Source organism: Hakea prostrata, chromosome 5 (assembly GCF_041222555.1).
Source record: "Hakea prostrata isolate BN-2017 chromosome 5, UWA_Hpros_2, whole genome shotgun sequence".
Classification (NCBI taxonomy): domain Eukaryota; kingdom Viridiplantae; phylum Streptophyta; class Magnoliopsida; order Proteales; family Proteaceae; genus Hakea; species Hakea prostrata.
The window spans coordinates 13755500-13778927 of NC_142604.1; the positions used below are offsets into that span (position 1 = coordinate 13755500).

General features: G+C 39.3%; 1 protein-coding gene across 1 annotated transcript in view; it reads left to right on the top strand.

Moving 5' to 3' along the window:
* Window positions 1-435: 435 nt before the first annotated feature.
* LOC149015307 (putative L-ascorbate peroxidase 4, peroxisomal) overlaps window positions 436-23428 on the top strand; it is a 50000-nt gene continuing 27007 nt past the window's right edge. The window contains exons 1-4 of the mRNA XM_089155005.1: window positions 436-690; window positions 793-931; window positions 1667-1791; window positions 19393-19442. Coding sequence (XP_089011131.1) covers window positions 819-931; window positions 1667-1791; window positions 19393-19442 — 288 coding nt within the window. The 5' untranslated portion in view covers window positions 436-690; window positions 793-818. The remainder of the gene's footprint in view (window positions 691-792; window positions 932-1666; window positions 1792-19392; window positions 19443-23428) is intronic.

The window sequence follows — 23428 nt, forward strand, 5'->3', positions numbered from 1 at the left end:
GTTTTGAGACAAAAATCACATCTTTCCTTTATTTGGTGGTTTCTTTTTAAAAGCGAAGTGAAATTAAAGTTAATTTTTCCTATTAAGGTGTATTATAACTTAAAAAAGAGCAAATAAGTAAAAGATAATTGCAAGGCTATTTTTGGAATTTTGAAGAAATATATGATGCCACATCATCGTGACTGCGGAGCTTAATGGTAGGGGGCATTAGTAATTGTAGCAGGTTAAAGGTTGGAATAGTAATTTTAAAAGTCGGGGATAAGTAGAAATAAATCAAAGTCGGGGCTGTATTATCCCGTTAAAATAAGATAAAACCCTACTTTTCTTATATTTGTTCATTTGTTGTGGTCCTTAAGCTGTTACCAACAAAAAAACAAAAAAGCCAAAAATGATATGGTCCTTAAGCTCTGGATTTGGAGTCGCGGGACTCGCTCACGAGTCCAGTCAACATGTCACAGATAGAAGAGGTTAAGCCGTTAACGTGTGACGTACAACGTATGGATGGAAAAAGATACTGAGATTGTGCTTTGTAAGTATGGGTTTCACACATTTCATAATCAACTAGCAAAGAAAGAAATTTAAAATCCCACTGAGAAATTTCATGCTTTCATCATATATCTATCTGATAACTTGGATAGCTATTGGCGAAGTTACTTCTCTTCCTTTCGTTCTACCATCCAAATTCCCAAGGTAATCCATCCATTTGTTTCTTCTTCCCCTCTAAACTCATTCGCTTGTTTTCTTCACGTTTTCTTCTTTTTTTTTAAATTAACAAGAACCCCTGAATCTCAGTTGCAGAGTGACTTTGAGCCACAACGATGGCAGTGCCAGTAGTAGATGCGGGGTATCTCAAGCAAATTGAGAAAGCTCGCAGGGATCTTCGCGCGCTCATCTCCTTTAAGAATTGTGCCCCTATCATGCTGCGTTTGGCGTAATCACTCAACTGCCTCTTTACTTTCCTTCTTGTTTTGGCCATAATCTTGGTTCCTTTCTGCATGGCTTATCACATTTTGTTGGGTTTCTTTTAATTTGATAATGCGTCCTCCTTATATGTCTTATATGGGATTTCGTTTATATGGGTTATTTACATCTCGGCCATGATAGTCTATCATTTGATAATCGGCCTTTTAGGAGATCTACTTCGTATCCTTACCTGTACGCTATAAGTGAATGCACCAACCAGTCTACCCTACGTTCGTCTGACTATGTTACTTTTAATTTCCAATTGTATGTATCTCATTATCCAATCTATATTTCCTGTAATCCACTAGTGATTTCCACCCTCTTTTTTAACCTTCTTCCCCTGTAGCTCTCTATCGATTTTTGACCTCTCTTTATGCACCCATTTATTGGTTATTTTATTCTGCTAGCATGCAGTGATTTGCTTTGTGTTGGGTTGAGTTTTAACTGTTGAAAAATTCATTTCTCTGATGATTTTTGATTTGCCATTGAAAAGTCGTTTTACATATATTGCCAATTATTCATTATCAGACTGAGTTCTGCTTCTGTTCAATTTAAGATTAGCAATCCAGAGGCTGCTAATGTAAGACCACTGTATGTACCAGGGACTGAATTAGTGATTAAGTTGATTTTGATTCAGGGAGTGAAAAGTTGACTTTATGCATCAACTACTTTGGCTTCATATTATGCTTTTTTCTTCTTGCAGGTGGCATGATGCTGGTACGTATGATGTCAATACAAAAACAGGGGGGCCAAATGGTTCAATCCGCAGTGAGGATGAGTACATGCATGGTGCAAATAATGGTTTAAAAATAGCATTAGATTTTTGTGGTGAGATTTTCTGCCCATTTGTATTTTTTATTACTAGTTTACTATTCCAAGTGCACATGGTGGTATTCTAGTATAGCTATGCTTTTGATTGAATCCATAGTGATGCTTTCAATTAGTTGGTGGTGGTCATTATCTTCATAAACTCATTTCCTTTAAGATATGGTACCGATTTTGTAAGAGTTTTTAAGGGGAAAGGATGGTGCTTCATTTTGAGGAGCAAGCATGTCCCATATTATCTACAACAAGGAGAACATCTATAGAGTAACTTTTGTTGTTTTAAGAATGAAATCTGTTGAAAAAGCCAATTGTGGTAGAATGGCTTATTGTGATCAGCGTGATCTCAAGCCCTCTATTTATAATAAAGTGGAAAGAATACTATTACATAAATACCCTTATTTGGGTAACAAGAAATAGAAATTTACATGAATACAAACTTTAATTGAATTCCTAGTAGAATCCAACGCTCCTCCTCAAGTTGAGCCATATATATTAGTTATGCCCAACTTGCCTACAATAGAAGGAAATCTCTTTCTTTTAATCCCTTAGTGAAAACATCTACCACTTGGTCTCTTGACCTTACAAAAGGCATGCAGATAAGCCCTTGTTCCAGCTTTCCTTTGACAAAAAACCTGTCAATTTGAATGTGCTTAGTTTGATCATGTTGCACTGGATTATTAGCAATACTAATAGCAGCCTTGTTGTCACAATATAACATCCAGGGTTTGGAACTTAGACTCCAATATCTTGCAGCAAGCCTTTTAACTATAGTAGCTCACAAACTCCACGAACCATAGCTCTATATTCAGCTTCGGTACTGGATTTAGCTACTACATTCTGTTTTTTACTTCTCCAAGTAACTAGATTACCTCCAACAAAGGTACAGTAACCTGAAATTGACTTCCTGTCTGGAGATCCAGCCCAGTCTACATCAATGTATGCTTCAATTCTTAGATTATCAGTGGGTGATAAAAGTATTCATTTTCTAGGAATTCCCTTCAAATACTGTTGTATTCTGGTAACAACCTTCATATGAGCTAAATATGGATTATGCATGAATTGGCTCACTATCCTGGTGTGGGACAAGTAAATAAGCTTCCCTACTAGCATTTGGTATCTTCCTTTGTCCACTGGTTCTCCCTATTTTTCTTTAAGTTTAGCTCCAGCTTCAATAGGGGTATCAACTGCTTTACACCCCAACATTCCCACTTTTGATAATAAATCTAGGACATACTTTCTTTGGGATAGGAATATACCCTTATTTGATCGAGCCACCTCAATCCCTAAGAAGTTTTATAATTCCCTAGATCTTTAATCTTAAACTCTCTGCTAAAAAAGTCGTTCAACCTTTGAATTTCTTCACCATCATTCCCTGTGATGACAATATCGTCTACATAAACAATGAGAAATATGATGTTAGTACTTGACTTCTTGACAAATAGTGTATGATCAGCATTGCTTTGCTTGTACCCAATAGAAGTCATTGCCTTAGGAGGTGTCCAAATCTGCATCTAGGAGACTGTTTTAACCCATAAATTGACCTCTTCAACCGACAAACTTTCCCTTCAATATTGTCATCGGAGAAACCATGTGGGATTTCCATATAGACTTCTTCCACTAACTCCCCATGTAAGAAGGCATTTTTTACGTCTAGTTGGTGCAAGTTTCAGTCTTTGTTCACAACTATAGATAACAGAACTCTGACAGTGTTTAGTTTCGCAACAGGGGCAAAAGTCTCCTGATAATCAATCCCATAGGTTTGCAACTAGTCTAGCCTTCAACTGTTGACTGATCCATCCATATTTTGTTTAACCACAAACACCCATTTGCAATCCATTGGTTTTTTTCCTGGAAGAAGTGTAACCAGCTCCCAAGTATCATTTTTCTTCACCTGCATTTCCTCTACCATAGCTGCCTTCCATCTCTTATTAGCATAGGCTTCTTGCCAACTTTTAGGAACAAATTTAGTGATAGAGAGGATATAAAAGCTCGGTAAGAGTCAGACAAAGAGTCATAAGAGGCATATTTAGCTATGGGATGCTAAGTACAAGATCTGACTCCTTTTCTAACAGCAATAGGAAGATCAGAAGAAGATACCTCAAGGGGAACAATAGAATCTGATTTTGGAGCAGGAGATTGAAGTGGTAACGTGTCACCTTTCTCCACCTACTTTAGCCGTTGTAATTCTTCCTTTGATAAGTCTGCACCTCCTTATTCTGGTCAATCTTATTTTGAAATACCTCAATAGTAGGCCTCACAGGAGTGGTCTCCCCCTTATTAGGTTCTTCACATGGTTCAAAAAACAAAGGGGGGAATTAGAGTCCTCAGATATACTAGTTGAAGTCTCCCCCTGGTCAGAAGACACTTCTTGAACTCCTAAGTTGTGTTGTGGTGGTGTGATAGAAATGTCTAATGTTGGAAATAGTACCTCTCCTCTAGGACTATTCCCCTGGAGAGGTGTATAGTAAGGGCAAGACTCATTAAAAATGACATCCATGGAGACAATGGTTTTCCTGGAAGGAGGATGATAACATTTGTACCCTTTTTGAGTAGCAGAATACCTTAGAAAAATGTAGCGTAGGTCATGAGGAGCCAGCTTACTTTGATGGGCTGTGATTCTGGCATAATAGACGCATCCAAAAACCTTTGGGGGAATAATAAAAGAAGAGGTTCCTTGGAGAAGCTCATTAGGACATTTAAAACCAAGTATCCTACTGGGCATCCTATTCATAAGTTAAGATGCAGTGAGTATAGCATCACTCCAATATTGGTTAGGGACATTCATAGCAATCATAAGTGAACGGGTTATCTCTAAAAGATGCCAATTCTTTCTTTCGACAACCCCATTTTGAGCAGTGGTATCAACACAACTGGTTTGGTGTATTATGCCAAAGTTAAGGAGATATCATTGAAATTCACCATCAATATACTCTGTGCCATTGTCACTGTGAAGGATCTTCACAGTGGCATTGAACTGAGTCTTAATCATATTATGAAAATCACGAAAACATCGAAAAATCTCATTTTTTTGTTTTAAAAGATAAATCCTTGTAGAACGAGAGTGACAATCAATAAAAGTAACAAAGTACCTATGGCCAATAATAAACACACGTCGGCAAGGGCCCCACACATCAGTATGAATGAGTCCAAAAGGACTAGATTTTCTATCATGAAGAGAAGGTAAATAAATAGAATGAGTCTGCGTAGCAAAAATGCAGGCTTCACAAAAAAATTCATCCTTTTTACAAGAAGAAACTAAATCGGGAAATACTTTCTTAAGAGTTTCTAGAGGGGGGTGACCTAACCTACGATGTCATTGTTAAAGGTTTGATATTACCGAGTGGACCTGATTAGGAGATGCAGTCAGAGAAGAAGTAGATCTTCTAATTGGCTCCAATAGATAAAGTCCATTGTCTAGTTTACCACGTCCAATCTCTCCCCGTTAGCATCCTGAAAGACATAGTAAGATGGGAAAAAGTCACTTTACAATTCAAGTCATGTGTAAGACTACTAATAGAGAACAAGTTAGTAGAGAAAGAGGGAACGAGTAAAACTTTAGACAGAGAAAGTGATGGAGAATGCTAAATGGTCCCTTTTCTAGTAATGGAAGAATATGAGCCATCAACAATTCGAACTTTATCTTTTCCGGAAGTTGGAACAAAATGTAAGAAAAAAGAGGATGAACCTGTCATATGATTTGTGGCTCCTATATCAATGATCAAGGAAGCAAAAACTAAATAAACATGGTAACCTATATAAGTTTTACCTGAAGTAGCAAGGTAGGAGTTGGTATGGGTAGTGGAGGAAGCAATAGTAGAGGCTGTACCAGTAGTAGAAGACTGCTGAATGTGTCGCAGAGTAGCTAACTCCTCCTGTGAAAAATCAATGTCTGCAGAGGGTGTTGTGGAAACAGTCTCAGAAAGATTAGCTTTCGCTTTTCCCCTTCTTTGTATTCTTTTTGGCTCAAAATCAGCAGGCTTCCCATGGAGCTTCCAACAATTGGCCTTAGTATGGCATGGTTTGTGACAGTGCTCACATTTGACAATCTCTTTAGCCGAATTAGATTTAGTGCTAACAGACTGTAAGGCTAATTTCTTCATGATAGGAGTATAAAGCATGGTTAATCGACGACTTTCCTCACACTGAACAAGAGCATAAGATTGTTCTAGTGTAGGAAAGGGAGAACGACTAAATATTTGCACTTTGATTTGATCGTACTCCACATTCAAACCTGCCAAGAAGTCATGTACTTGAATCTTATCAATGTGCTTCCTATAAGTAGTCACATCATCTGGGTTAGTGGGGTGATAATCCCCATAATGATCCAACTCTTGCCAAAGAGATCACAACCCAACATAATATTGGATCACAGTCAGTTCCTTTTGGGTAGTCTCATGAAGCTTCTTTCGTAGCTCATAAACCTGTGCATCATTCCCCAACTGTCCATATGTTTCAATAATAGCCTTCCAGATTTTGGCTACAGTATCAAGTAATAGGTAACCCCGGGCAATATTTGGATGCATGGAATTCAAAAAGAATGACATAATAAGAGAGTCATTTGATATCCATTTATCTTGTGAAACACTTGCGGTAGTAGGTTTGATAGTGGTGTCCGTAATGTGTTCAACTATTCTTCTTCAGGCAATAGTCAGGTAAGTAGATCGAGACCAGATCAAATAATTTGTGCCATCAAATTTTACCGAAAAGAGGATGAAGAGTGAGGTAATGTTCTAATCCAGTGGGAGAAGTAGTACCATCGATGGTTGCCATGTTGAAAGAATTGTCTGCAGTTCTTCAGTCTTCACCCCTTCAAAGTAACTGAAATGTCGCAGAATGCAACAGCCAAATCACCCAAATAAATAATAGGATTCAAAATATGCTTATAAAGAATACCATTTTTTCCCCCTCTTCTTCTTCTCTTTCTTCTTTCCTTTCTTTCTTTTTTTTTTCTTTCTCTCTCTCTCTCTCTCTCTCTCTCTCTTAATTTTTTTTAATTATTTAACTATGAGAAATTACAAATAAGCCCCTGAAAAGCTGGGAAATTACAATAAGGTCCCTAAAAATATGCAAAATTACACATAAGCCCCTAAACTATGTAAATTTGCAAATAGGTCCCTGGAAGAATGCAAATTTACAATTTAAACCTCTCAATCATCGGTTTTAAATTCAGATGTAAACTCACTGTTTGCAGGAAGCAGAGGCGTGGTAGCAGTTTCTATTCTTCTGCTTTCTCTCCCTTTTTTCTTTTTCTTCTCTTGATGGCGCAGCAAGCAGCAGGGTTCTTCTTCTCTTCTTCCCTCTTCTCTCTCTCTCTCTCTCTCTCTCTCTCTCTCTCTCTCTCTCTCTCTCTTTCTTTCTTTCTTGTTCTTGTTCTTGCAGCGGCAAATTGCTGTCCAAAACTGAATGACAATAGGTGCAGGGTTTGTGATGGGTTTTTTGGAAAGAATCATAAATTGCGATAGGTTACAGAAGAAGAAAATTCTGATGGTTGCAGAAAATTCCTGCAACGGTTGCAGAAGAAAGAAAGAGAAAAAATTTGCGATGGGTTTGAAAAAAATTTAAAAGAAGAGCCTAATTGAACCTAGGCTCTGATGCCATGTTGAAAAAGCCAATTGTGGTAGAATGGCTTATTGTGATCAGTATGATCTCAAGCCCTCTATTTATAATATAGTGGAAAGAACACTATTACATAAATATCCTTAATTGGGTAACAAGAAATAGAAATTTACATGAACACAAACTCTAATTGAACTCCTAGTACCCAATGCCTTAATACAACCCCTAACTTTCGTTAAGCCAACTTTGAATTCTGATAGTATCTATAGCATGATATAAGCCACTGGAAATAGGGTTAAGGTAGTACTTTAGTAAATCTATTATTTTGACATTGCTCAGATTTAAAATGATATGTAGGTGTTCATCTCTGGGGACTTTCAGTTTTGAAATGACTGGGGAATTTCAGTTGTGACGTGACTAGAGAATTGGTGTAAATTCCTTCAAGAGAGAAAAACTTATTGGTAGGCGTTGATTGTCATATGACTACGGATCCTTTTAGGGTATAACTGTTTTCTGTTCTTCAACTCCTTAATATATTTTAGGGGTTGTGGAAAATCCAGTTGGTTAGTTATTAGAGAAGTCAGTATATCTAGTAATGTTATATTTTGTTTTTCCACAATGGTTTTTAGCTTGCACTTGTTTCAAGCTAAAATCCCTAGCCATATGGTTAGTTTGAATTTTGGAGAAGAGATGGCATATCACTGCTAGGCCAAAAACATCAAAGGGTCTCATCATCTACAGTTCTCATAAATAGCTATGCAGTACCAAAAAAGATAGGGAGTTGTTCCTGTGTAGCTGGGGGATGCAGTACCAACATCATGGCTGGAGCAGTATCATCTGAACTGGAAACCCAGGCTGAGATAAACCGGTAACAATACTGCTTTTGATTTAAAGGTGTTGGTGGGAGGTGTCATTATGACTTTTTATTTAATTATGTTTTATTTTGGTGTGAGTTAAGGATGTGCTCTGAGTTTTGGTTTCCTAGTCTAGGATTTTGTTAGCAGTTTCTATCTTGAGGAGTCTTTATTTTTTCTTTGTGTCTGGTAGTAAGTTCAAGGCTACACAAAGAAGAACAGAACATTACATTGGAATTGAAATTGGTTTTCATGGGGTTGAGTGTGTGTTATCTGATCCTCCCACTTTCAGCCTCCCACTCAAATCAGGCTTTCCTCTCAGTTCCAGGAATACCCTATCTTTAAGAGTTATTCCAGCTTATTCCTGATTCTGTTTAATCTTTCTGAAGGATCTTCAACTATTGGGTGGTGTGGTTGTGCATTTATTATTTCTTGTTGACAAGTAAGAGTAAATATGTAATAGTATACTTTTCACTTTAGTATAAATAAAGGGTTTGGGATCACTTTGAGATCATTCAAGCCATTCCATCCTAATCTCCTTTCTCAACATGGTATTAGAGCCTAATTTTGATTAGGGAAGAAAGAGGGAACTAGAGAAACCTTCTTTCTCTCGATTTCCCTCACTGGCTGCCGCTGCCTCCATCTCCTCCGCCATCTTCAACTATGCACCACCTGAACCATCGATGAAACATCGCTGCTGCTGCTATTGCCCCTTCCACAACCACACCAGCCAACACTCCCCCTCATGTTGAATTTTTAGGCAAAATGCTCATTGTGAATTCTCACATATCCAGGATCTATTTGTGATTTCTTATATATTTGTGGGTCTCTTTTATGAATTTGCATATACTTAGGGGCCTATTTATGAAGCCAAAAGAAGAGAAATTGGATCATCTTTCCCGAGAGAGGCTGCCTTCTCTCAACCTCCTTCGGACCTTCGGTTTTATTCTGTATTGATCAAATCACTTCATCTCCCGTGCTGTGGAAAGCTCTACGAAATGGATTGCTTGCTTTGTTGCAAGAACGGATCTTAGCCAGACGTGTCTTTCTAAACTAGCAGAATCGTGGGACATCAAAAGTGGGAAGTTTCTTGTTGTGTTCCAAACCGGCACAAGCTCTCGTATAGGTCAACTTGGTTCGTTTAATTCTTAGGGAGCGAAGAAAAGCCCTAACATGCTTAAGTATAAAAATAGGGGCAGCAAAGAAAGCCAGAGTGCGCTAGCGCGCCCCTAGTCAAGCGCTCTCAAGCCGGAGCGAGCTAGCACGCCCTCTGTTTTCTCGCGACTTGACGTTGCCCCACTTGCTGCTGAAAAACGTAATAGGCTTTCGGATCAATTCACTCTTTTTTTATTGCAAGCAAATAGCCAAAGGGCTGATGAAAGAGCACTGTCTTCTCTTATTCCTGAAAACATTTGCAGAGCAGTTATTACAAAAAACTAGCATCTCTAATAGGAAAAGCAAAGACCTCCCGGTGGCCTCCTTCCTTGAGAAGAGTGAAAGAAGAATTAGACTAACGTGGGACTTCTGCCTTTTGTTTAGACAAAGGGTCTCCAACCGAATTCTGCTTCCAAAATGTAGTGGTCTACTATGGACTGCCATCTTCAATTATCGTTCATCGAGCGCTTTCTCTCATCTGCCTTCCATCTATGCCATTTGTGGTCGTTAACGGGAGCAAATGAAGAGGTTTTTTTTTTACCTTGCACTCTATTGGCTAAATTTATGCTTCTATATATGGAAAATGACTCTATATTCATGGCCTTTCACTCTATTGATACCATTCGAAATGGTCATTGTTTATTCTCGTATAGGTAAGGCAATAGGGAGACAAAAAAGAGAAACTTGAACCTTGTTCGCTACTTCCTTTTCCTTTCAAAGGGCTCTGAGTCTTTGAGGATGGGGCGACAGAAGTCGAAGTACTCATATCCCCGTCTAAAATAGGCTTGACCATTGTTCTTAAGTGAATTTTGGAAGGAACACTAGCTAGCTCACATATATTCATGGATTTATTTTTGATTCACATATCTCCAGTGGTTTGACTATCTCACTCTGCAACGTTTCAGTTGTTTCAAAAGGGTGAAGACTGAAGAATTGCAAACAATATTTTTGATAGGGCAACCACTAATGGTACTACTGCTCCCACTGGCTCTGAACATTATCCCACTCTTCCTCCTCTTTCAGTAAGATTTGATGGAACAAACTACTTAATTTGGTCTCTATGTGCATTCTTGACTATTGTTGTAAGAGGACTTGTTGGACACATAAGAGAACCACTATCAAACCTATCACCATAGGTGTTACACAGGATCAATGGATTTCAAATGACTCTTTTATTATGTTGTTCCTTTTGAATTCCATGAATCCAAATATTGTCTGTGGATACCTATTACTTGATACTGCAACCCAGATCTAGAAGATTGTATAGAAATATATGAACAGTTGGAGAATGATGTACAAGTTTATGAGCTATAGAAAAAGCTTCATGAGACTACTCAAAAGGAACTGACCGTGGCCTAATATTATGCTGAGTTGCGACCTCTTTGGCAGGAGTTGGATTGTTATGGGGATTATCACCCCACTAATCCAGAAGATGTGGCTACTTATAAAAAACATTTTGATAAAATTCAATTATATGACTTTTGGGCATGTTTGAATGTGGAATATGATCAGATCATGGTATAAATATTGAGTTGTTCTCCCTTTTCTACACTAGAACAGTCTTATGCCCTTGTTCAGTGTGAGGAAAACCATTAATTAGCCATGTTTTATGCTCCTTATGTGGAGAAATCAATCCTACAATCTGTTAGCTCCAAATCTGATTCAACTAAGGAGATTGTCAAATGTGAGCATTGTTACAAACCATATTATACAAAGGCCAATTGTTGGAAGCTCCATGGGAGGCCTGCAGATTTTAAGCAGAAAATGACATAAAGAAGGAGAAAACCGAAGGTTAATCTTTTTGAGACGGTTTCCATGACACCCTCAATTGACATTAGTTTTTCACAGGAGGAGTTAGCTACTTTGTGACGTATTCTACAATCTTTATTGCCGGTATAGCCTCTCCTCCTGCTTCTTCCACTACCAACTCCTACCTTGCTACTTCAGGTAAAACTTTTATCGGCTTCCATATTTCTTCAGTTTTTGCTCCTTGGATCATTGATACAGGAACCACAAATCATTTGACAGGTTCCTCCTCGGGAAAGGTAATGTTCGAATTGCTGATGGCTCTTATTCTTCCATTGCTGGAAAATGGATCATTCAACATTCTCCATTACTTTCTTTGTCTAAAGTTTTACATGTTCTCTCCTCTACTAACTTACTCTCTAGCAGTAGTTTTACACATGGCTTGAGTTGTAAAGTGACATTTTTTCCATCTTACTATGTCTTCTAGGATCTGGCAATGAGGAAGGAGATTGGACATGGTAAACTAAGAATAAACTTTATCTACTGGAGCCGATTGAAGGATCTACTTTTGCTCTGACTGCATCTTCTCATCAGATTCATTTGGTAATGTCATACCTTCATTAGTGGCATTATAGGTTAGGTCACCCCCCTCTAGGAACTCTTAAGAAAGTATTTCCTGATTTAGTCTCTTATTGCAATTTTTTTGTGAATCCTGCATTTTTTTTTATGCAAACTCGTTCTACTTATTTACATTCTTTTCATAATAGAAAATCTATTTCTTTTGTGTTAATTTACATTGATGTGTGGGGCCCTTGCAGACATGTGTTTGTTACTGACCATAAATACTTCATTACTTTTATTGATTGTCACTCTCGTTTTACATGGATTCATCATTTAAAACAAAAAAAAATGAGGTTTTTTTTTGTTGTTTTTGTGATTTTCATAATATGATAAAAACTCAGTTCAATGCCACTCTGAAGATTCTTTAAAGTGACAATGGAATTGGGTATATTGATGGTGAGTTTTAGAATATCTCTTTGACTCTGGCATAATACCCTAAACGAGTTGTGTTGATACGACTGCCTAGAATGGGGTTGCTGAAAGAAAGAACCGGCATCTACAAGAGATAGCCCGTTCTATTATGATTGCCATGAATGTCCTTGACCAATATTGGAGGGATGCTATACTCATTGCCTCTTACCTTATGAATAGGATGCCCAGTAGGATACTTGGTTTTCAAGTCTTAATGCAATTATCTAGGAAGACTCCTCATTTATTTTCCCCCCGAAGGTTTTTGGATTTGTGTTGTGCCTAGATCACTGCCCTCCAGAGTAAGTTGGCTCCTTGCGGCCTACCCTGAATATTTTTGGGGTATTCTGCTACTCATAAGGGGTATAAATGTTATCATCCTCCTTTTTAGGAGAACCATTGTGTTTATAAATGTTGTTTTTGATGAGTCTTGCCCTTACGATACATGTCTCCGGGGGTGTGAGTCCTAGAGGAGAGGTGTTTTTTTCAACGGTGGACTTTCCTCCACATACAGACTCCACACACACAACTTAGAAGTTTGGGAAGAAATTACTAACGAGGGGGAGACTTTGGCCAGCGTAACTGAGGGTTCCAATTCTCCTTCTGGTTCCTCTGAACCTTGTGTGGATCCTGGTCAGGGGGAGACCCACTCCTGAGAGACAAGATATTGATGTCTTTCAAAAGAAAATTGATTAGAACACAGAAATGCAAACTTATTTGAGGAAGTATCCCAATTGGCCCGAGCAGATATAGAAAGTTTATATGCTACCACTCCAATCTCCTACTCCAGCATCATATCCTACTGTTCTCCCTAAGAAATCTTCTTCTAATCTTCCTATTGCTATTAAAAAGGTGTTAGATCTTGTACTCAACATCCCATAGCTAAGTATATTTCTTATGATTTATTTTCTGATTCCTACCGTGCTTTTATATCCTCTTTATCATCTATCTTTGTTCTTAAGAATTGGCAGGAAGCTTATGCTAATAAAAAATGGAAGGTAGCTATGATAAAGGAAATGCATGCAATGAAGAAGAACGATACTTGGGAGTTGGTTACATTTCCTCTAGGAAAGAAACCCCTGGGCTGTAAGTGGGTGTTTGTGGTCAAACATAATATGGATGGATCGGTCAATAGGTTGAAGGCAAGAATAGTTGCAAAGGGGTTTACCTAAACTTATGGGATTGATTATCAGGAAACTTTTGCCCCTGTTGTGAAACTAAACACCGTCAAAGTTCTGTTATCTGTGGCTATAGACAAAGACTGGAACTTGCACCAACTAGATACAAAAATTGCCTTCTTAGTTCTTACATGGGGAGTTGGAGGAAGAAGTCTATATGGAGATCTCACATGGCTTCTTTAATGACAACACTATAGGAAAAGTATGTCCATTGAAGAGATCAATTTATGGGTCGAAATAATCTCCTAGGTGTTGGTTTGGGTGTCTCCAAAAGGCAGTAACTTCTATTGGATACAAACAAAGTAATGTTAATCATAAACTATTTGTTAAAAAGTTAGGTAGCAAGATCACTATTCTCATTGTTTATGTGGATGATATTGTTATCACATGGAATAGTGGTGAAGGAATACAGAGGCTGAAGGTCTTTCTTCGCAAAGAGTTTGAGATTAAAGATCTAAGAAAACTACAGTACTTCCTAGGAATTGAGGTGGCTCAATCAAAGAAGGTTATATACCTATCCCAAAGGAGGTATGTTTTAGATTTATTATTTGAAGTGGGAATGTTGGGGTGTAAAGCAGTTGATACCCTTATTGAGGTTGGAGCTAAACTCAAGGAGAAAGAGGGAGAACCAATGGACAAACGAAGATATCAAAGGCCGGTAGGGAGGGTTATCTACTTATCCCATAGCTGGCCTATTAATGCTTATGTTGTGGGGCTAATAAGTCAGTTTATGGATGATCCACACTTAGCTCACATGAAGGTGTTTATTAGAATACTGCAATATTTAATGGGAACTCCTGAGAAATGGATACTATTGTCACTAATAGATAATCTAAAGGTAGAAACATATATTGATGCAAATTGGGTGGGGTCTCCTGACAGGAAGTCAATTTCAGGTTACTGTACCTTTGTTGGAGGTAACCTAGTTACTTGGAGGAGTAGGAAACAAAATATGGTGGCTTTATCCAGCACAAAAGCTGAATATGGAGCTATGGTTTGTGGAGTTTGTGAGCTACTGTGGCTGAAAGGTCTACTAGAAGACATCGGAGTTCAAGTTCCAAGTCTTATGATGCTGTATTGTGACAACAAGGCTGCTATTAGTATTGCCAATAATCCCGTGCAACATGATCAAACTAAGTACATTGAGATCGACATAGTTTTTGTCAAAGGATAGCTGGAACAAGGTTTGATTTGTTTGCTTTTTGTGAGGTCTGGAGACCAAGTGGGTGATATTTTCACAAAGGGTTTGAAGGAAGGACACTTCCTCCATATTGTGGGCAAGTTGGGCATGATTAACATCTTTGCCTCAACTTGAGGGGGAGTGTTGGCTGGTGTGGTTGTGCATTTATGATGTGGTTGTGGAAGGGGTAGTAGCAGCGGCAACCATGTTTTATTGATGGTTCAGGAGGTGCAGTGGCTGTAGATGGCGAAGGAGATGGAGGTAGCAGCAGTGCCATTGAGGGAAATTGAAAGAAAGAAGGTTTCTCTAGTTCCCTCTTTCTTCCCCTAATAGAAATTAGGTCTGATGCCATGTTGAGAAAGGAGATTAGGATAAAATGCCTTGAATGATCTCAAAGTGATCCCGCCCTTTATTTATAATGAAGTGAAAAGTATACTATTACATATTTACCCCTTGCTTGTCAACAAGAAATAATAAATGCACAACCACACCAGCCAACATCAACCTTTGATAATATCTATAGTTTTGCCACTTTTGACTCTTAATTTGGGTTATTTATATTTCTTGTGAATGATAGGAACCCCAAGGCAAGGTTCCAACACCTGAGATTGCATAAGTTAGTGTCAGAGCAAGTCCTTTACCCTAACCATGGTAGTCAAAAGTTAGTGATGTAAACCCCAAATTGAGGGCCAGTCTTCAGGATCAATTCAATTGAATCAGCATTGCAATTTGGGTTCCTTAAAAATCTGCGGTTATGGTATAGGGCTGTATTGAATGATTTAGCGTTTAGAAGAGGGAATAACAGGTTTGGCTAGGGTTAGGGTGGTTGGGTTTATTTGAAGTTTCAACCTAAACCTTGCTGTAATTTTGGAGTTCAGAACTGAAATTCTGGTTTTAGGGTTTAAGGTAATTAGAATTATTAGAAATTAGAGTTTCTAGTGTCCTAGGGTTTCAAGGTTTTTGGGAATTTAGGGCAGCAAAGGAATTAGGGTTTAAACTAGGGTTTGGTTGGTCCGATTGGGCTGAAGTTGAGAAGGAAGGTCACTAGGGTTGGGGGGATGAGGCTCTTAAAGTTTGGGACAGATCTAATGGTTAGATTGCCATAGATCTGACCTTGAATTTTAGATCTTTAGAGAAGTTCAAAAATTCCAAAAAAAATTCTGGAAAAAAAAGGGTTTAGGCAAAGAAGAAGGAATTCAGTCTTTCTTAAGGTTTGAGTGGATGGTTAGGCCTAAGGTTGGGACTGAAAATTAGGTAAGGGGAGGGGGGAAAAGGTCTCCTAAAGGGATTGGGATATATGAGAGGGCAGGGAGGTATGCAATAGGGTTGGGTCTGGGTTTAGAGATGAATTAGGGTTTTGGGGATTATTTTTTTTTTGGGGGGGGGGGGGGGGGGTGTTGTGCAGGCAAGGGGAAGGGAAATAGAATGCTGCAAGTAAGAGAGGAAGAAGGGAAGGAGGTAGGGGCTGGGGTGGGGTTATTAAACTTACTTGAAGAAGAGAATGGAAGCGTGAAGAACTTCAAGTTGCAGGAATATTGAGCAGTACACAGCCACAAGTCTACCTTCCTAAGGAAACTCACAACCTCACCTTTGGCACCTTCCAGTTCTCAGATTTTATTATTCATCAAATCTGTCTTTTACAAGCTAGAGAGGCTTTAGCCTTACATGTGTTTAATAGGATTCAAAATAAGAAGGTGACTGAAACTTGGACTCTAACTAGACTTGAGATTCACATTCAAACATGGACTTTGTCATGATGAGCCAATTGCAAATTAAGTGTAGATATGGACTCCTTGTAAGAATTGGACTATAACCAAGGGAATCCCTTTCCAATTGGGACTCCCAACCTGATTGGGACTCTTCAATAACTTTTCCTAAACCCAACCAAATTCAAAAACAAAGGTAGATTTAGGATCTACTAATGTATTGGATCCAACAAACCCTAATCTGACTCAATTAGAAAAATGTAAAATTACCAAAATACCCCTGGTTTACTAGAGATCCGTACGGTGTTAGGGCTATCACACTAGGCCCTATTATGGCCCTTATGTTGCCCTGATTCTGGTTACATCAGTTAGTTTACTCAGTATCTTGAATCCCACAGGAAGGAAAACCAAGCCAATCTTGCTGGTCTCATAGTCTTACAGAGTGGCTGCCTTAGAGGCATCTAACAATTCAGTGCAGGCTAGTGTTAATAACCTCAACACTGTTACTAGCATTCAGACATTGATGTCATCTCTATATTTTATTAATCGACTAATACCTTCGGATAAAGGAAGGAGTCCCATCCTGTCTAGGGATTCTTCCAGTTTCATCCAACAGGTCCCTCATGCACATGCCACGGACCATCATCACTTCTGCCATGACATTTAACGCCACCACCTCCTATTGAGCTGGCTGACTTTCTGATAAGTTGCGAAAAAGGAGTTAAAGGAGTCAAGTAGATATCCTTGATTTCTACGGGGATAGTAACCTAGAGCAATACTTGGACTGGACTCATAGCTGGGAATCATCCTTCCAGTGGCTGGGGTTGACTGAAGCCAAGAAGATTTTATTTTCTGATGCTAATCTAAGGGTGTGACTTGTGCCTGGTGGATCAAATACCATACATAGAATTGGACTTCAAGCATTGCGTTGGTACATGGTAAGTAGTAGAACTGAAATGCGAGAGGTCATGAATCGATAATTAAGCAGTTAATGCATCTCAAGTTTTAACAGCTGAGGTAGCATTGTAATCCCTCGAGACAGTTTAAGAATTAACTACATATGGGATTTGCTTTGTGTTGCTAGTTTCCAGTTCCTTGTTTGATTTAGTTTACTATTCTGAGGAAGGTCTGTTATTGGTTTCCACTTTTAGGAGTCAATTAATTTTTCTTTATATGTGATGTTGAGTGATGACTACATAAAGATGGTGATGTGGCCTCACTGGGATGAGGGCCAATAAACCAAGGATTCTTGATGAATAGCTGGCAGATTAGGGTTCACAAAATCCTGTGGCTAGGCTATTTAGGGTTTTTAGGGTGTGTAGGAGGGGTGTATAAGATTTGGCTAGGTTATTGAAACACAAATCTTAACCTTGCTGTTTTGGTTTCAGACTCAAGCTCCAAAGGTTCTAGGTGTGCTGGAAAGTTAGGGTTTCAATTTCTAGGGTTTACGGGGGGGGGGGGGGGGGTGATTAGGGCTGCTACTTGGAATTGAGTGCTAGGGGGAGTGAGGGGGTGGTGATTCTAAAAGAGGAGGGAATTTGGTGGTGGGGACTGGGAGTTATAGAATTTAGGGTTTTGAGGAGGAAGTAATGGCCCCAAATGGTGTTGGGGGGGATTTTGCTAGGTGCGATGGAGGGGAAGAGAAGAGGGAAGGCTAGGGTATGATGGCTTACCAGTTTAGGGGCTGTGAAGGAAGAATGAAGCTAGCTGCCACAGAAATTCCCTGCACTTGAAAACCCTAGATTTCTACTCGATCCCTTGACTTCTGCTGTAACTCTCTCTATAATAATTTTATTCATCAAAACTGTTTTGTTACAAGCATTAGACTCTGTATTTATAGCCTTTATTGAAAAACTCCTAGGACTTGACTTCAAACACAAAATCTAAATAGGACTCTTACTTAACATAGACTGACTCAAATAACAAACCAAAACAGAATTAGATTCTTAATAAAATTTTGAATGTAACTAGACCCAGCAGGGCTCAATTGTCCTGCCTGAAAAAAATGCCTCTGCTGTCAAACCATGCTGCTTGGCAGTGCCGGGGCTGCTAGGCAGCATCCCTAGGCCACTGGTCCTGCATCAGATGAATGATAAATATTGAATTGGGAATGAGATTGATTTATCACGGTGCGTCTCTCTTGATCCTCTCTCTCTCAGATTCCCATTTGAACTAAGTCTTCCGTCTCAGTTTCCAGGAATACCCTTTACTTAATGATTTCTTTCAGTTTCTCAAAGTGGCATGCATTTCAGCCTTCACCTGGCCTAGAGGCCCCCCACCTTCCTTGGCTGCCTGCCATCATAGCTAGCACCCTGGTGTGGTGCCTCCACCACCCAGATCCTCCACCATCGATCTGCTGCTCCTACTAGATCCAGTGCATCTACACTGTCCCATGGTCCTGCTGCCCCTTCCCCTTTCTCCCCTTCCTCCCAAGATTAGATGGTTGGAACTATCTCTTCTGTCAGGTTACTCTGTCTATTATGGATGGTCATTCTCTCCACTCCTGTTTCACCATTCTTAGCTGGCAAGTCCGAGTTTGCTCTATGTTCAACTGGGCAACAGGATTGATGCCTCCAACTCCACAGGGTCAATCTTAGCACTACTCAGTATTCCCCTGTCGATCACTTTTTCAGGACTCTCCCTTCATTTCTAGTTCGAAGCAGGGCTCAACATCATTGGGTTGGTCATATGTAAAATTTTTGCCTGCCCCATTCGATCAGGAAAGACTTCCAATATGGCAGTAAAAGTGTGGGACTCCTTTCCCTTCCTATTGTGTTGGTGAAACAACTATCTATCAGTTTTACTTGAGTACGAGACCACCTATTTTGCAACTCTTCTCCTTGCCTTTTATTCTCTGCATACTTTTTAAATCACTTCAAAATCTTCTAGTACTCTTGCATCCTTTTATGTTGTATGATGCTCATTTCTAGTTCCAGCCTGTTCTTATGCATCCTTTGTGGCATCAAATTATTATTTAACGGTTGAATTGTCTTCCCCATATGGAATATTTTGTTCTTGGAGTATATTGTTGAATTGTATTATTGTGTAAACTCTGCTCAATATGAATGCCAAAGGCCAACAAGCTGCTTCAGTTAGAGTTTCTTGACTGGATCTTTTGAATTTATTCTTAACAAGAAATTTTCTTTGTCAAATATTTCCTCCTAATAGCTAGTTCATTTTTTATATTTTCCCGAGGTCAGAAGAAGTGAAGGCAAAACATCCGAAGATTACATATGCAGACCTTTACCAGGTAACTGTTGCAGGAAATAGTTTTCTTCATTTGTTATCTGCAATCTGCATTAAGTTATTTCATTTAAAAATTATGAAGATCTACTGATGTTGAGAATTCCATTAAATCATTATTTATTATTTAGTATAGGGGTATATCTTTTTCTTTTCTTTTTTCCAAATGACCAAAAACTGTTGAATGAGAATTATTTCTCTCTGAAACAACGTATTACAATTATTATTAGAGCTCAAGGAATTAGTAGTCTTACGTGCTTCTTGACATGCAGATCCACACCCAGAAATTTTCAGTGAGTGTGCAGTTGGATATTTGTTTATATTTTTGTATCTCTCTTTGGGCTAGTGTTTGTAGATGTGAGTATGTCAGTGCATGTTGATCGTTTGAGGGGATATGCATGTGCATGTCTCATCACCAGATTAAGGATGACACTGGAGTTTTATTGGGATACTACTAAATTAGCTTAATTTATTGAAGCCTTATCACAGCTGTGTTGTTGGCTACATGAACACTACTTTACGATTCAACTTTTTTTATTTTCACTACTTCTCCCAAGGTAATCTAGGCCTGCCCCTTGTTCTTCTACAACCTATATGCCATTTTAGTTATTGACATTCCAAGAGGTGATGAGGCTTTGGAGATGCAATGTATTTTTTTTTTTATATTTCCTCTCCCTCAGGAGGAGAGGTTATCTTCTGCCTCATGGCACCTAGCCAGTGGTGGGAGGAAGGAGTTGATTCAAAGTGTGAAACTCACTCACACATGATCCAGTTGCCGAGGGATTTTAGGGATGGAATCACCACCTAAGGGCCTTTGCAACTATAGCACAACCACAACAACCCTAGTAACAGAATAGGATCTATCCTTGCTTGGCGTACTCTGATTGAAAACTGAAATTGAGCTTCAATTTTACAATAAGAGAAACTGCTTGAGACATGATTGTTACAGCCATAGCTGTCATGGTGCCAAGGCGATCCAAGGCATTTAAGGGCAGTCGAATGCTTACGTGGCAACATGCCCACCGAGATGGTGTCGAGGCAGTTATGGCAGTTATAATGTGCATCACATTTCCACCTCTGTTCTAACATAAATTCACCATACTTGGGTTTTTTATTTTTTTATCCTTTTGGAAATCAGTTTTTACTTATTTTGGTTGGATTCAAATAGGGAATATTTTCTTTCTTTTTTAATGAATGATAAAAGTAAATATCTTTTCCTAATTAAAAGCATTTACTATATGATATTTGGCATAAGCAAGTGTTAGACCTGGTCCAATGCCAACTAAACCAGTGCAACGTTCCCTGCAGGCTGCAGGAAGGCAGCATCCACCTGGGCCCCTACAAATCAGCTTTGATGCCTAAGCAGCACCCTGGAGACACCTTGACAACTACAGTGACGTTGTCCTCGTGGCTTAAGACATTGGCAGGGGACTTGGATGCAAGGCAATGCTAACAAGGTTCCTTACTTAGGCGATGGCTTGACAACTGTGGGTTGAGGGTAAGAGTATGGTTTGGATTGTCCATGTGATGATGAATTACCGCCCAAAATATCAGGAAGAAAAGAGGAGGAATGAGGGATATAGGAGCCTGATATGGAAAGGCTGTTGGTACCACTGATGTAGGGTACTGAAGGAATGTGGTTATGGAACTCAAAAGGGAAAAGTGGAAACAAAATAGAGAAATGAGATGGAGAAGTGGAAAGTGAAAGCTAACTGGGAAGTATTTTACGTAAGGGAAAGAGAGAGAAAGAGTGAATGTTAAAGGGAAAAATAACCAAACTGCCTGGGCACTCAGACTTGAACCAAACAAACAAACTCAATTAATCTTTAATTCCTTCCCATGTATATGCAATAGGGCACGAAGAGATCCAAAGCATATTAGGTAGAACTAGAAAAAAATATTTAACTGGGAAACTACAACTAAATCAAAGAGTTCCTCCTTATGTATATATCTAAAACTTGCATTTGAAAAGGTAATTAAATATTACAATCACATGGCCTGGCTTGTGTTAAAATTTGATACGATAATGAACCAGCGCATTTCTTCATCTATGATCTATGTCAACTCTTCCCTGGCTTTAGAAAAGAAAAAAAAATCATTCTCTTGTAGAGTTGAGGAATGACTTTCAGATGATGTATCTCCCATTTCAATCCACAACAAAACTTTGGCATTTTTCTCAAACATTAGGAATGTAGTCTTCAAGTCTTGTAACTTTTTCTTCAAAGAAGGGAGGTGGAATTTGAATACCGTTTTGTCATATTCACAAACACAACCAGTTGTTAATAGTTTGTTTATCCTCCAAAGTTCCTTGCTTTTCTGCTTCAGTGGACTGAGTGATCTCATTGCCTGCTTCTTTCGTCTCAGGATGAGGCTGCATTATGGTGTCACTTCAACCAGCTTAATGAGTAATCACATTGTAATCCTTTCAAAACAAAATTCCATTGTAGATTAGTGGGCTTTAGCATACAGTGGTTACTTCAAATTGAGCAGACCATGGGAATCTTACTATTGTTGACCAACCGAATAATGCATTGTGAAGAATTGGACACCTTAGAGTAAGTACCATCAAATTAATTAGAAATATTCAATTGAAACATCATTTTGAGATTTAATGATCATCTTTTTTTTGGGTTGAATAAATAATTATATTAAACAAACAAAAGCAAGAGAACAAGGTCTTTAAGAAGAAGACTGAAAAGGAGAACTAAGACCCCAGGAGGCAACAATAAGCCTATTCCTTGGGGTGTCATCGACAAGGGGATGGGGAATGGCTAACAATCTAGAGGAAACATCAAAATAGATGGCATTCCAAATCCTATCTATAGATCGAGATTCGGAGGTCCATCTTCGAAGATTGCGCTCCCACCAAAGGTGATGGATCAAGGCACAAAACACTAGCTTACCGATCCGATCGCAGATTGAAGAACCTAAAAAGTTTCTCAAAATCCAAGACCAATCTCGTCCAAACCCATAGGAACGCCTCGAACGGGTCCAAATGGAGGTAATGGCTTTTCCCCAGATAGATTTGGAGAAAGGGCAGGTAAAGAAAAGGTGCTCAAGGTTCTCCAAACCGGACTAGCAGAGGATGCAGTTGGGGCTAACGAGGATGTGGCGGCCAACAAGGAAGGATTGGGTGGGAAGGGCAAGGTTAAGAGCTCTCCAGAGGGTTAGGGAGTGGCGGGTAATGTGGTTTTTAAACCAAACCAAAGGGGGCCAGGGGGTTTAGGGCTATGGGATCTAAGAAGGTTCCAGGCCGATGAGGTGGAGAAGGATTTTGTGGGTGAAGGAAGCCAAATGGTGAGGTCACAAGGGGAGCTAGAGAGTGTAGGGAGAGATTCCCAAACCTATGTGAGAATGGGGAGGGGAACAAGGATCCAAGATCCATTAGAGATGAAAGGCTGCTAAAGGGGATGATTTGGGGATACGAGTGTTATAGACAGTGTGGGGGCCAAAGTGGTTATAGAGAATGCCCATCGGATGCCACGGGTTAAGCCAAAAGGAAGTGGAAGAACCAGGAGAGATGGAGGTAGAAATAGCCGAGATGGCTCGGGGACAAAGCAGGAGAATTTCCCTCCTAACCCATGAAGGGTTGGAGGGCATAGAAACAGTCCAAAAGGAATCCGACCGGAGAAGATGTGAGTAGACCCACCTAACCCAAATAGAGTCATGTTTTGAGGCAATTTTTCAGATGAGTTTAAGGAGGCAGGCTAAGTTAACATCGATGATTTGGCGGATTCCAAGGCAACCTTCGGAGGTAGGGCAGCAGATGGAGGACCAATTGACCGGGTGGATGAAGCGCGAGGTTTCCTGCCCTTTCCAAAGGAAGGCACAAAATAAAGATTCCATCATATGGATGGTGGACTTGGGAATGGAGAAGATTCTGCACCAATAAAGATAGGAGGACTAGACCATAAAGAGGATGAAAACGGCTCTCCCGACAAAGGATAAAAGCTTACTCTTCCAAAGTTGCAATTTCTTACGAATGTTGTCAAG